The sequence below is a fragment of the Glycine soja genome, chromosome 4 (assembly GCF_004193775.1).
Source record: "Glycine soja cultivar W05 chromosome 4, ASM419377v2, whole genome shotgun sequence".
Taxonomy (NCBI): Eukaryota; Viridiplantae; Streptophyta; class Magnoliopsida; order Fabales; family Fabaceae; genus Glycine; species Glycine soja.
In genome coordinates this window covers 22981126-22993452 of record NC_041005.1, presented here as the reverse complement: position 1 = coordinate 22993452, position 12327 = coordinate 22981126, and the positions used below count along the sequence as shown (strand labels likewise).

Sequence of the window (12327 nt, the reverse complement as noted above, 5' to 3'; positions counted from 1 at the left end):
GATAAAAGAGCAGAATAATTACCCCATGAACTTCATGACCTGTTTACAGTAAGAACTTTGCCTGTTCATTTGTGCTTTTCCTAATGAATCACTTTTTTAATTAAAAAACATACAACAATAATAATACCTTGTTCCACTAGGTAAGGTTGGTTACGTTGATCACACGACGCCATTTAGCTTGGTTAAAAATCAAAGCTTTTTTGAAACAAGAAAGAAACATAAGAGAGTTCACTGCTTTTCTCACTACCAAAAAGTAATATCTTCTGAAAAGGAAAGGAAGAAGAAAACTCCCAAGTGTCATTGTCTGATTGACAAATTGTATCTGGAACTGTTTTTATCAAACATTTACATGCTCTGAGTAGAATGAACATCCTATATTTTCTCTTTTCACACCTACGGCTCTCATTTATGCTAATCTAGCTATTATGGATGGATTAGGTTCGCCATCCCAGTGGCTGAGGGAGCTGAGATGGGACTCCCAGGGCTTAAATCCGATAAGCCTTCTTATTGACTGTGCCAAATGTGTTGCATCTGGAAGCATCAAGAATGCAGATATTGGCCTTGAGTACATATCTCAGATTTCATCTCCTGATGGTAATGCAGTGCAAAGGATGGTCACTTATTTCAGTGAAGCACTTGGTTACAGGATAATAAAAAATTTGCCTGGTGTATATAAGTCTCTCAATCCATCAAAAACATCATTATCTTCTGAAGATATCCTTGTTCGGAAATACTTCTATAAACTGTGTCCATTTTTGAAGTTCTCATACCTGATCACAAACCATGCCATTGCTGAGGCCATGGAGTGCGAAAAGGTGGTTCACATTGTTGATCTTCACTGTTGTGAGCCAACTCAATGGATAGATCTTCTACTAACTTTCAAAAACCGTCAGGGAGGTCCACCCCATCTGAAAATTACAGGAATTCACGAGAAGAAAGAAGTATTAGACCAAATGAACTTTCATTTGACAACTGAAGCTGGGAAATTGGATTTTCCTTTGCAGTTCTATCCTGTTGTTAGCAAACTGGAAGATGTTGACTTTGAGAAGTTGCCTGTAAAGATAGGAGATGCTCTTGCAATCACTTCTGTTCTTCAGCTGCATTCTCTTCTTGCCACTGATGATGATATGGCAGGGAGGATCTCACCGGCTGCGGCAGCATCTATGAATGTGCAGAGAGCACTGCATATGGGTCAAAGGACTTTTGCAGAGTGGCTTGAGAGAGATATGATCAATGCATATACCTTGAGTCCTGATTCTGCTTTGTCACCGCTTTCCTTGGGTGCCTCACCTAAGATGGGGATCTTTCTCAATGCTATTAGAAAACTTCAACCAAAACTAGTAGTGATTACTGAACAAGAATCAAATCTGAATGGTTCCAATTTGATGGAGAGAGTTGATAGAGCATTGTACTTTTACAGTGCATTGTTTGACTGCTTGGACTCTACTGTTATGAAAACATCAGTAGAGAGGCAAAAACTTGAGAGCAAGCTTCTTGGAGAGCAGATAAAGAACATCATTGCTTGTGAGGGTGTTGATAGAAAGGAGAGACATGAGAAACTCGAGAAATGGATTCGAAGACTTGAAATGGCTGGTTTTGAAAAGGTACCTTTGAGCTACAATGGGAGGTTAGAAGCAAAGAATCTGTTGCAGAGATATAGTAATAAATACAAATTTCGAGAAGAGAATGATTGTTTACTTGTCTGCTGGAGTGACAGACCATTGTTTTCTGTATCAGCTTGGAGTTTTAGGAGATGAATGTTCATATATGTGCTGGAATATGAAGAATCCCTTGCATTGCCATGGATTTCAAGAAGTTGAAAATGAAGTAATCAACAAGACAAGAAGATGGATCGATTTTTATTTTCATCTTTCTTTCTTTTCTAGGGTTTAACTGTTTCTAATTTCTATGTATAAAGGGTTTTATGTTTTTGTTCTCTAGAACAGCTGGGTGATTTGAAATAGCCAAACAACAAATCCATCTTGTATTGCTGTTGATGTTAATATCGATTCATTTCAGTACAACATATTAATATTAGTACATAGCATTAGCTAAATCTCATTTTCATTTACAACAGCTGAAAGAGGTGGCATTATCAATGAAAACTGCCAAATATTTACAGATGAGATACTAGGACATAGATATGCCTAAGGAATGTTAGAGTATGTTACCTCAATGTGTTTGGCAGTATATGAAACATTGGATAGGAGACAGCAGTTGTGCAAAAGGAAGTCTTGTACCTTGGCTGAAATATAGGTGGGAAAAACCTAAATTCCACATCAACTAGAGATATGTCAAGATAAAATATATAAGTGATGAAAAATCCTAATTTTACAATCCAATTTGATCGGGTTGAATTAAGTTCAAATCCAAATTCTAACAATATATATTTTTATCCATTTAAGAGAAGTTTCTATATTTAAACCATTTCCCATGAGCTTTTAGTGCCACTGAGACGATATGGGTTGGTGAATTTTGTTTGAATGCTTAAATCCTTTTGGTTTGAATATAAAATTACTCTGACATTAGATGGCATGAGTTGTATATGGTGTTATTAAAATTCAATGGATCCTGTAAAAGTTCCGGTCCGGTGCCAATATTCAAATGTTCCAACTATATATGAACCCGTTACCCAACAAAACTGTGATGCTTCTGTTTAGAGATATGAGATTGCTAATATTCAAATATTCCAACCATATATGCATCTGTTATAGCACAAAAAATCAGGATGCTTCAGTATACAGATATAAGATGTAACTGTAGAATAGTATGAATCTTGTAACATCCTATTTTTTCGTAAATAAATTAAAAAAGTTTTTTAGTAAATTAAATAAATAAATAAAGTTTCAGAAAAATGATGAGGTTTTTATAGTTAAATAAATAAGGATAAATAACTTTATTAATTAAAATAATGGTTTGAGAATAAAAAGTATTTTATTTATTCATTTGATAGAGAATAAAATAGAGTTCATTTTTATAAAATAATAAAAATAAATAAATAGAGTAAATAATAAGTTGTATGTACCCTAGCTATAAATAGAGTGTTAGGTCAGTTTTCAACAGTGAGGATGCCTCCTCTTTGTTTCAATTTCGTTTTCCCCTCTTCTCCTCCAAAAACCCTGTTTTTCCGCATACCACCAAATCTATCTCAAAAAAATGACGATCTCGGACTCATTCACCGTTGAATCGTCGTGAAATTTAAGTACTAGGTTTGCAACTAAATTTTGACCCTTCTCACCATTGGGAATTAAGAAAGAAGCTAATAGAAATACCCTTCGCATTATAACTTTTTCTTTCCTGTAGAAACCCAAAACTGTTTCGGTAAAACTATGATCCCGAACTCGTTAACCGTTGGATTGTCATGAAATTTTGTTATGTGGTTCGCAATTTAATTCTGCACACCGTCACCGTTGGGATTTACAGAACAATGCCTGTGAATGGAGAAAGATGTATCACTCGTAAGACCTTGGAATGGAGGCTTCAATCCCTTCTCCTTCTCTCTAACGTTTGGGAACCCTAACAAAGAAACCGGAGGAGAAGCTCTGGAGAGCACCAAAAATGCCACAACTAATAACGGAGAATGCTTGAGTGACTACATCGAGATAAGGGATGAGTTATTTACAATTGGGGAGTAGTGAGAACATATGTAGGGATCCTTAGAGTATCAATTGGAATGGGCTTTGGGGTGTTTCCGTAATTTTTTATTTTATCCTTATAATTATAATGGTGAATTATATATGTTTGATGAACCAGTTGATGTTCCAATGAGAAATTGCTGTGAAATTGATGTGTTCTTGCGTTGAATGTGAACCCTTAAAAAAAATTGAGCTCTTTTTATTAACGTGAATTATATTCTAAATAATATTATTCAATGACTTATTTTATACAAATTATTATATTGTTCTAATTTTTTTTTCACGACGATGATCAACATGTTATGTGAATATATTTATTGTAATACTAAAATAATAAATTAAAGAAAGTTGTAAGGTTAATGCCTAATGGTAATTTCTTTTGATGTAATATTAAATTAATTGTTATAAAAACACTTTTGATTAAAAATAATGTAGCTTGATTTACTATATATATATATATATATATATATATATATATATATATATATATATATATATATATATATATATGTTTTGTGTCATGCAAATATGATTACTGTGTGATGTGTATATGAGTTATGAGGTATAATAAATTATTATAATGACATTATAATATAATTATGAAGATTAAGTAGTATAAAGTGGAATGTGTCAATTTGTGAGATATATGTAAACATGAGATGATTGATTGTGACATTATGAGATGTTAAATTGTGGGCATGATATTTGATTGTGAATAAGTGTATGTGTGTATAACACTTACGTGACAATAATTATGTTATGAGTTGTGAATTATACAATAATCTGATCAGTGTTGATATTGAGAAAATGTTTATGCACAATGTTAAAAAGAAAGTGTATGTTTCCTATTTAGGAACCAGCGTTAAATTGTAACGCAATGTGTTGAAAGTGTTTGGTTAACACTTGATGTGAAGTTATGAGAACGTGTTTGGTTAACACGTGGTGGATTGTGACATTATGAGATGTGAAATTGTGAACAAGTTTTAGTTATGAATAAGTGTGTGGTTAACACTTGATGTGACATTACTTGTGTTGTGAGCTGTGAATTATACAATAACCCGACCAGTGTTATCTTGAGAAAAGTGTTGATGCGCAGTGTTAAAGAAAAAATGTAGGTTTCCTATTTAGGAACTAGTATTAAAGAGGAAATGTTGGTTTGCTTTTTAGGAACCAGTGTTAAATTGTAGCGCAATGTGTTAAACGTGTTTAAAACAAGAGTGTGAGGTCATGTGTATTGTATAATTCATTAGCAGTGTCTTCATGCAACAAATTATTTTAGGGGTTGGACCTGAATCAGGAGGGAGAGGCCCTGACAGACTCTTTGGAGTGTAGGCCTTGGGGGTAAATACACCCGGTTTGAGTGCTCCTTTAAGCCTGTGTCAATCCCACATGGTTGGAGCATTCTCGTAAAACAGCGTGACCCTGACTGGTCTCCCTATGATTTTACTTAGTGAGAGTAACCTGACATACCCATGTTGTGGTGTGTCTTGTTATGTACTCCTAAGCACCCCAGGGTGGTTTTTCACTTACATGGTACCACATTGCATATAGGCTTGAGTCTTAGCATAACTGTTGCATACGTTTGCTAATTGTTTATTACAAAATTGATGTGTTATTATGTCTTGATCGGAGTGTGTGATTCATGTGTAATGTGATTGATGATTGAAAAGTGAATTTTAAATGACAAAGTGGTGGAATTACGTGAGTTATGTTTAAGTAAGTTGTATCTCATTTATATGATATGTATATCTAGTTGTCTTGTTTCTTTATTAGTTAGGAATGTGATAACTCACTCCCTGTGTGTTGTTTATATTTGGATCCTGTGATGATCTTGAACTTTGTATTCGGGGGAGCAGATGACTAGGTGAATTGCTTTAAGGAACCTTGTGCTGAAGGACGTCAGGACACAATGCTTTGATAGGATGTGACATTGGGATATAGGTTTTTATATTAATTGTATGGAGTCTTAGGTGGCCTTGTATGAGCCGAGATGACTTTATTATTTATTTGGACAAGTTTGAATATGATGTAAAAAAAAGTGAATGTGAGCCTTTTACCCTGTTGAAAGGATTTTATTTAAATGTGTTTTAAAAACTTTTAATTAATTATGATTTCATTTCCTTTTATTAGTACATATATGTATGGGGTAGAGGGTGTCACAAATCTTACTTTAAAGATAAGCTTTTATCATTAAAAGGCCATGTCTGTGATGCATTTATAGTTTTATGTTCTATGCATATGTATTATGTGGTAAAGTGGTATTTTCTTTTATATTTCATATTCTGGTTCATGTGTTTAACTTGTGTTGTTATATTAAAAATATGTTTTCAACCTTCAATTTTTTTTTTGGTTTCTCAAACCTTTGGAAGTTTGGTTAACTACATGTCTTTATCTTGCAACCTTTCCAGCAGCTTTAGCTCACACAATATTCTTCTTTGTCATTCTTAACCTTTTGCAATCTCACCAGCACCTATGGCTGGCCAACACTTTACCTTCCAACCAAGCAATGATCATTGATCAATATTGGCCTTTCGTTTGAGTTTCTAAAATTTGAAAACGGCATCTAAGTTGTTAAATGCAACCATGAAAAGATATTATACATTTCTACACATTTATGACATCAAATTAGATATTTTACATGTTAAATGTTTCAAAAATATCAATATAATACAAAAGATCAGTATTGTAGTTATTATCTACAACCTTATATTTTGTTGTCATTCCCCGTTTTGACCCTACTTTGTATCCTAGATTTAACCAATTCACATATCCATAATCTCTAGTGAAATACTCATCTGATTCAACATTGCTTTTAAAAGGACTCTTGCTTTTATGTGGTTAGGTTGCATATGTTTTAGTAGATTTGCATGTCAATGGAAAAGTTACAAAATATTAAACCTTGTTTTCTCCTTCTGTATAGCAATGTTTACACCTATAATTGCTTACTTTAATTTTAGATAAGAAGGCTTTGTGTGTGAAAATACTAGGCAACTTTGTTTGAATCTTGTGCCCTTGTGACATATGAAACCTATGTTTAGATAATCAATAATTCTTTATCTAGTAACAATCATCATATTATATTCTATCTGTGTTTGGTTTTCTTAGGAGTTACTTATCTCATTCTTGCTCCATAAACTAAGGAGTAATAAGGACATCATATTTGTCTCCTTTGCAAACAAATTTGTTGTTCTAATCTCCATCTATGACTAGATAACCTTTTATATGAAGCCAAACAAAAGTTTTTAAGGCTTTCATGACTAACATGGCAATGACCACTTTCACACACAAGACTCTAAGATGCAAGAACTTGTTTAGACATTGTTGGATTGTAGTTGAATTGGACTTAGTTACCTGCACTACTGCAAAAAGACCCTACAACGATGGTTCTAAATCACTTTCAACATCGTTGAAAGTCAAGACTTTCGACGATGGTTCCATAAATAATCATCTTAGATAAAAACTGATGTAGCTCCATGTGGAGCTTGTAGGCCTTGCATCTTCTTCATCAATGGAGTCCTTTGCTTCTTGAGGTGTGATTGCAGCAAAAAAGAGAGGGAGAAAGATGATTGGAGATGCCACTTCAAGGAGAAGATGAGTCTAAAAGAAGCTCACCACCATAGGAAGCCATGGATAAGAGCTTGAAGGTAGAAGAAGATGAATGAAAGGAGAGGAAGAGAAAGAGCACGAAATTGAGTGACTCAAAAGAGGTCTGAACTTTGAAGTTTAATTCTCCAATTATCAAAGTTGAAAAAATGCACACACATAACCTCTATTTATAGCCTACGTGTCACACAAAATTGGAGGAAAATTTGAATTTCTATTCAAACTTCACTTGAATTTGAAATTAAATTTGTGGAGCAAAATTTTGGAGCCAAAATTTCACTAATTATGATTAGTGAATTTTAGCTATGCTTCAGCCCACTAATCCAAGATCAAGTCCAAGATTCTCCACTAAGTGTGCTTAGGTGTCATGAGACATGTAAAGCATGAAGGACATGCACAAAGTATGATGACTATATGATGTGACAATGGGGTGTAGCAAGCAAATACTCACCCCCCCTCTAAAATTTAATTGGATTGGGCTTCTCCCAATTCAATTAAATTTATTTCCCAACACACACATCAAATATTCACTCAATGCATATGAAATTACAAAACTACCCCTAATACAAAAACTAGTCTAGGTGCCCTAAAATACAAGGGCTAAAAAATCCTACATTTCAAGGGTACCTTACCTACATTATGGTGCCCTAAATACAAGACCCAAAAATAATGAAACCTTAATCTAATATGTACATAGATAAGTGGGCTCATACTTAGCCCATGGGCCCGAAATCTACCATAAGGCTCATGAGAACCCAAGGGTCTTCTCTTGCATCTCTGACCCAATTTAGTTGGAGTCTTCTATCCAATGCCCTTGCAGGGTGTATCAAAAATCATCTTAGAAAGTATATATTCTAAGACAGTTTTTTAAATAACCCCGTCTTAGAATGCTTTATTTTTAAAAAAAATTAAAAATAGAAAAAAAAATACTTTACAAAAATAGAAAGAAAAGGCAAGCAAACTAATTAGTATCTTGCCTACAAAATAATTTATATTTACATATGATGATACAAAGTCCCAAATAATAATAATAACAATAATTAAATTATTTAAAGAAACATAACAATGTAAAAGTATTTAAAGAAACATGGAGGACCTAGAGAAAAAAATCCATACCAGATAACTTCCTAGTTTCATCCTCTACCAGTGTTGCACTAGATGCATTGAAGTTCTTTACCAAGGATTCTTTGGCTTCAAGGTAGCTAAGTAAGCACAAATCAAAATCCAAATGGCTTAATCCAAAACAATTTAAAAAGAAAGAAAATAAAATTGTTTCACATGGCTTAATCCAAAACAATTTGTTAGTTAGTCATGTTACCTCCCCTTCACAAAATGATGAGTGTGATCTACCACTTTTATTTTATTCTTATTTAGCCAGGAGCATAATAGACATCCACCGACTAATATTTCTTCAAACTAACTGAACACAAGTGATATAACAAATATAAAAACAAACCAACTCACCTAGGTTTGTTTTGTAATCCACTCATGGATTCAGTTAGTCTTTGATTTCTTTTTCCCTAAATGTTGTCTCATATAACCAGTTCATTTATTGGCTAGTTTAATTTTTGGCCCTTAAAATTATTTTTGACATCATGAAAATAGATCTTGGCTATAGAGCAGCTACGACTAGCTAGATATAGATAGCTATTATGACCCTCAAAGCTTTGTTTTCATTCTTTAATTTCAACGTACTATGCAAATAATTGACCTCCTTCCTAACACATGTCCCTAGCTATAGCTTGTGAAAAATGTTGAGCTAGAACCTATAGAGAAACACATGCTTCTTAATTGGATAATTTATACATATAAAGTATTATTATTATTATTATTATTATTATTATTATTATTATTATTATTATTATTATTATTATTATTATTATTATTATTATTATTATTATTGGACTTCTCATTGCTCTAAAGAATCAATTCAAACTTATTATCCATTTCAAATGATACAATAAACTTCCCCATGTCTCATGCAAGAGGACATGCCAATCCTTAAAAGTGACCATAAGCTGTGCTAAAAAGAAACCAAACCTGAAGTGTCTCGCTAGAAGATTTATGAGCTTCTAACAACTCCTTTAACCTCTTGGTGGCCATTGCAGCTTCTTCGGTCTTTCTTTGAAGGACCTAGAGGAAATATTGACTCATAAAATATAATAATAACCACAAAAGTAAAAAATTCCAAGGTTAGATAGTCATGCAACTAAATATTATAAGGGGGGAGTAAACAGTGATATATGCAAACACACAAGTTTGGTTGAAAGAAATTTTATTAGGGAATAAGAATTAAAAAAACACCCATATCTAAACTAAGGGAATTTGAAACTATCAGCATGGCATAGTAATACCGAATACTACAAAGTTTAAAGAAAAAAATATATATTTTAAAAGAATGCCTCCAAGCATAAACGGAACATGTAGTGCCATGGAAACAACTTGTCTTCTGTGGATAATTATAGACTTGAGTATAACTACTATTTTTTTAAAATAATAAATAGAAACAAGCACATACTTAATAGATCCATCTCTATTCTACTTGTGTAAATTTATATAACTAACAGTGAAGAAATATAAATTAGCAAGCATCAGCATCACAATTTATCTTTTCTTGACTTATCTGCAAATCAATACAATACCATCAAAACTCACACAATACCAAAATGAATGCTCATAGCTAAAATGAATATTAATCTGTAGTATTTTGTGGGAGGAGGGTATGTAATACAAGGGTATAGCACACCATAAGCCCAAAGAAGCCTTAAATTACTACTTGTCGATTTGAAGATGCAGCATCTAGTGGCTTTTATCTAACTGGGGATGAGGCATCACCAACTCACTACTAAATTTAATTGGATCTTTATCAAACATAAGAGCTAACAAATAGTACCCAGTATTCAACATTTCAGAATGGGTAAAATATGTTTTAAGTCCCACAATTTTTTGTCAAAATTGATTCTAGCTAGTCCATACTTTACAAACATGGTTTTAGTGCTCATATTTTTTATAGTTGGTTTCCTTTATGGAACTTAGGATACTTCAATGAGGGACAAAATTATCCAAGATTGAAGAAAACAAGAATGAAGCGGCATACTAAATATCATGGAGCTCACCAAATTCGAAACTCCCAAGGGTTTTGTCAGAGTGAAATTCAGCTCCTCATTCCAAATAGGATTCAAGCAGCTATTAATTACCTTGGTCTTTGCGGTTTGGTACAATTTAATAACATTTCAAGGTTAAAATATGCTACATAATGTTAATGCTATTGTTAATAGACACAAGCCTAAAATGAAATTAACGTATAAATAAGTCTTATTTACCTGATTCCCTAGCTTGAGCACAACATAAGGATCACTGGTCTTGAAATCCCGGATCACCAACCTTTTCCCTTGCACAACAATGACTTTTAGCAGCCCCAATTGTTCACCCATTATATGCCTTCTAACAAGTTAAACTAATAGTCAAACATGATATACCACACTACAAAAAAAAAAAAGAAGTTGAAATATTCACCGTTCATGTAGGAAACAAACAAAATAAAACAAAAGCATAAAGCAAGGATGCCAAGAGCGTATAATGAATGGAGGAAAACACTTCCCCTTTACTAGAGTTTGTTTTGCCAAATCATTGCAATAGACATACAACTGGGACTTTATCATGGGCTCCACTATATCATTGCTTTTTGAACAGGACCATGTATCCACCTGTTTTTCTTCCAGTTAATACATCCACAAGTGCTGTCAAAATTCTTGGTCTAAAAGATATTGAAGTCTTTGAGATGAAGACATTATCGTCTTTGAAAGCGTCAATGAAGGCATTATCTCCTTTTGAAAGCATGCAATGACAAAAGACATTGTCATCTTTGAAATGTAAATGAGGGTCATTGTCATCTTTTGAAAGCATGCAATGACTGAAGACATTGTCATCTTTGAAATGTAAATGAGGGTCATTGTCGCCTTTTGAAAACATGCAATGATTGAAGACATTGTCGTCTTCGAAATGTAAGTGAAGGTTATTGTCGCCTTTTGAAAGCATGCAATAACTGAAGACATTGTCGTGATTGAAATGTAAATGAGGGTCATTGTCGCCTTTTGAAAACATGCAATGATTGAAGACATTGTCGTCTTCGAAATGTAAGTGAAGGTTATTGTCGCCTTTTGAAAGCATGCAATAACTGAAGACATTGTCGTCTTTGAAATGTAAATGAGGGTCATTGTCGCCTTTTGAAAAAAATGCAATGACTGAAGACAGTGTCATCTTCAAAATGTAAATGAGGGTCATTGTCGCATTTTGAAAGCATGCAATGACTGAAGACATTGTCGTCTTCGAAATGTAAATGAGGGTCATTGTCGCTTTTTGAAAGCATGCAATATTTGCATTGCTCTCCTTGCTGGTTTAGTGGTGGTTCCCACTCAGGGTTTCTATTTTGCTTTTTCTATTTTTTTGTTGTTTTCAGAAAACAAAAATGCTTTGGCTCGGAGAGGGTACCAAGGGATAAATTAGTGTTTGGGATGTTGAAATATGGCCATGTGTCACTTAAAGTCTTGACTAAATACTTTTGTAGTTTGGATTTTGGGACAAAACCTTAAATAACATGCCCCTAATTTTTTTTCTTTTTTATTTTATCATCAACCCTAATTTTTGCTTAGGCCGTCCTTTCGGGTTTTCAACCTACCGGGTGAGGAATTTTGATCTACCCCTAGGTTCGCTTGAGACTTATGCACAATGCTTCTCATTGCCCCAGTGTAAGGCTCGGAGGCATCTATTGTTGTCTTTTGTTATGACCTTGTGGCAAGGCAAGATGAAAGAAACAGTGCAGATTCTCGAAAAAGAATTTTCAAGGACGCGAAACATTTAAAGGATTTTCAATTGACAGATTAATTCAAATGACTCTTGTTCTTGATAACTCACTTTTCTCTTCACAAGATAACTTTTAGGAATGATAAGATGAGGTCACATGAATGTTTGTACTTCTTAATTTGAAAGACAGTCAATCAAACATTTTGTTTTGAATTTTCTTACTCATCATTTTACGGCACCCTCACCGAATGTGTTGAACGAGTAATTTCTGATTGAACAGTCTTGG

General features: G+C 33.6%; 2 protein-coding genes across 4 annotated transcripts; one reads left to right on the top strand and one right to left on the bottom strand.

Moving 5' to 3' along the window:
• The first annotated feature begins 270 nt into the window (after positions 1-270).
• LOC114409529 (scarecrow-like protein 3) lies at positions 271-2003 on the top strand. The gene has a single exon (XM_028373016.1). The coding sequence runs from the start codon at positions 426-428 to the stop codon at positions 1755-1757; it is 1332 nt and encodes a 443-aa protein (XP_028228817.1). The 5' UTR covers positions 271-425; the 3' UTR covers positions 1758-2003.
• LOC114409531 (protein C2-DOMAIN ABA-RELATED 11-like) lies at positions 794-10870 on the bottom strand. Of its 3 annotated transcripts, XM_028373018.1 has the most exons (5): positions 10562-10866; positions 10355-10441; positions 9279-9371; positions 8355-8440; positions 794-2245 (listed from the first exon to the last, which is right to left on the bottom strand). In XM_028373018.1, exons 1-4 carry the CDS (start codon positions 10670-10672, stop codon positions 8432-8434), a joined length of 300 nt encoding a protein of 99 aa, XP_028228819.1. In that variant the 5' UTR covers positions 10673-10866; the 3' UTR covers positions 794-2245; positions 8355-8431. The 3 variants fall into 3 exon arrangements, with proteins under 3 accessions (XP_028228819.1, XP_028228818.1, XP_028228820.1); XM_028373017.1 differs by lacking the exons at positions 794-2245; positions 8355-8440 and having other exon boundaries at positions 9144-9371; positions 10562-10870; XM_028373019.1 differs by lacking the exons at positions 794-2245; positions 8355-8440; positions 10355-10441 and having other exon boundaries at positions 9144-9371; positions 10562-10856.
• Positions 10871-12327: the final 1457 nt, after the last annotated feature.

Excerpts from the sequence above, each read along its gene's own strand:
- LOC114409531 (XM_028373017.1), bottom strand. The coding sequence starts at position 10,672 with ATGGGTGAACAATTGGGGCTGCTAAAAGTCATTGTTGTGCAAGGGAAA. Across the intron at positions 10,442-10,561 it reads TGCTCAAGCTAGGGAATCAG|ACCAAGGTAATTAATAGCTG; the intron begins GTAAATAAGACT and ends CAAACCGCAAAG. Across the intron at positions 9,372-10,354 it reads CCTTGGGAGTTTCGAATTTG|GTCCTTCAAAGAAAGACCGA; the intron begins GTGAGCTCCATG and ends TATTTCCTCTAG.
- LOC114409529 (XM_028373016.1), top strand. The coding sequence starts at position 426 with ATGGATGGATTAGGTTCGCCATCCCAGTGGCTGAGGGAGCTGAGATGG.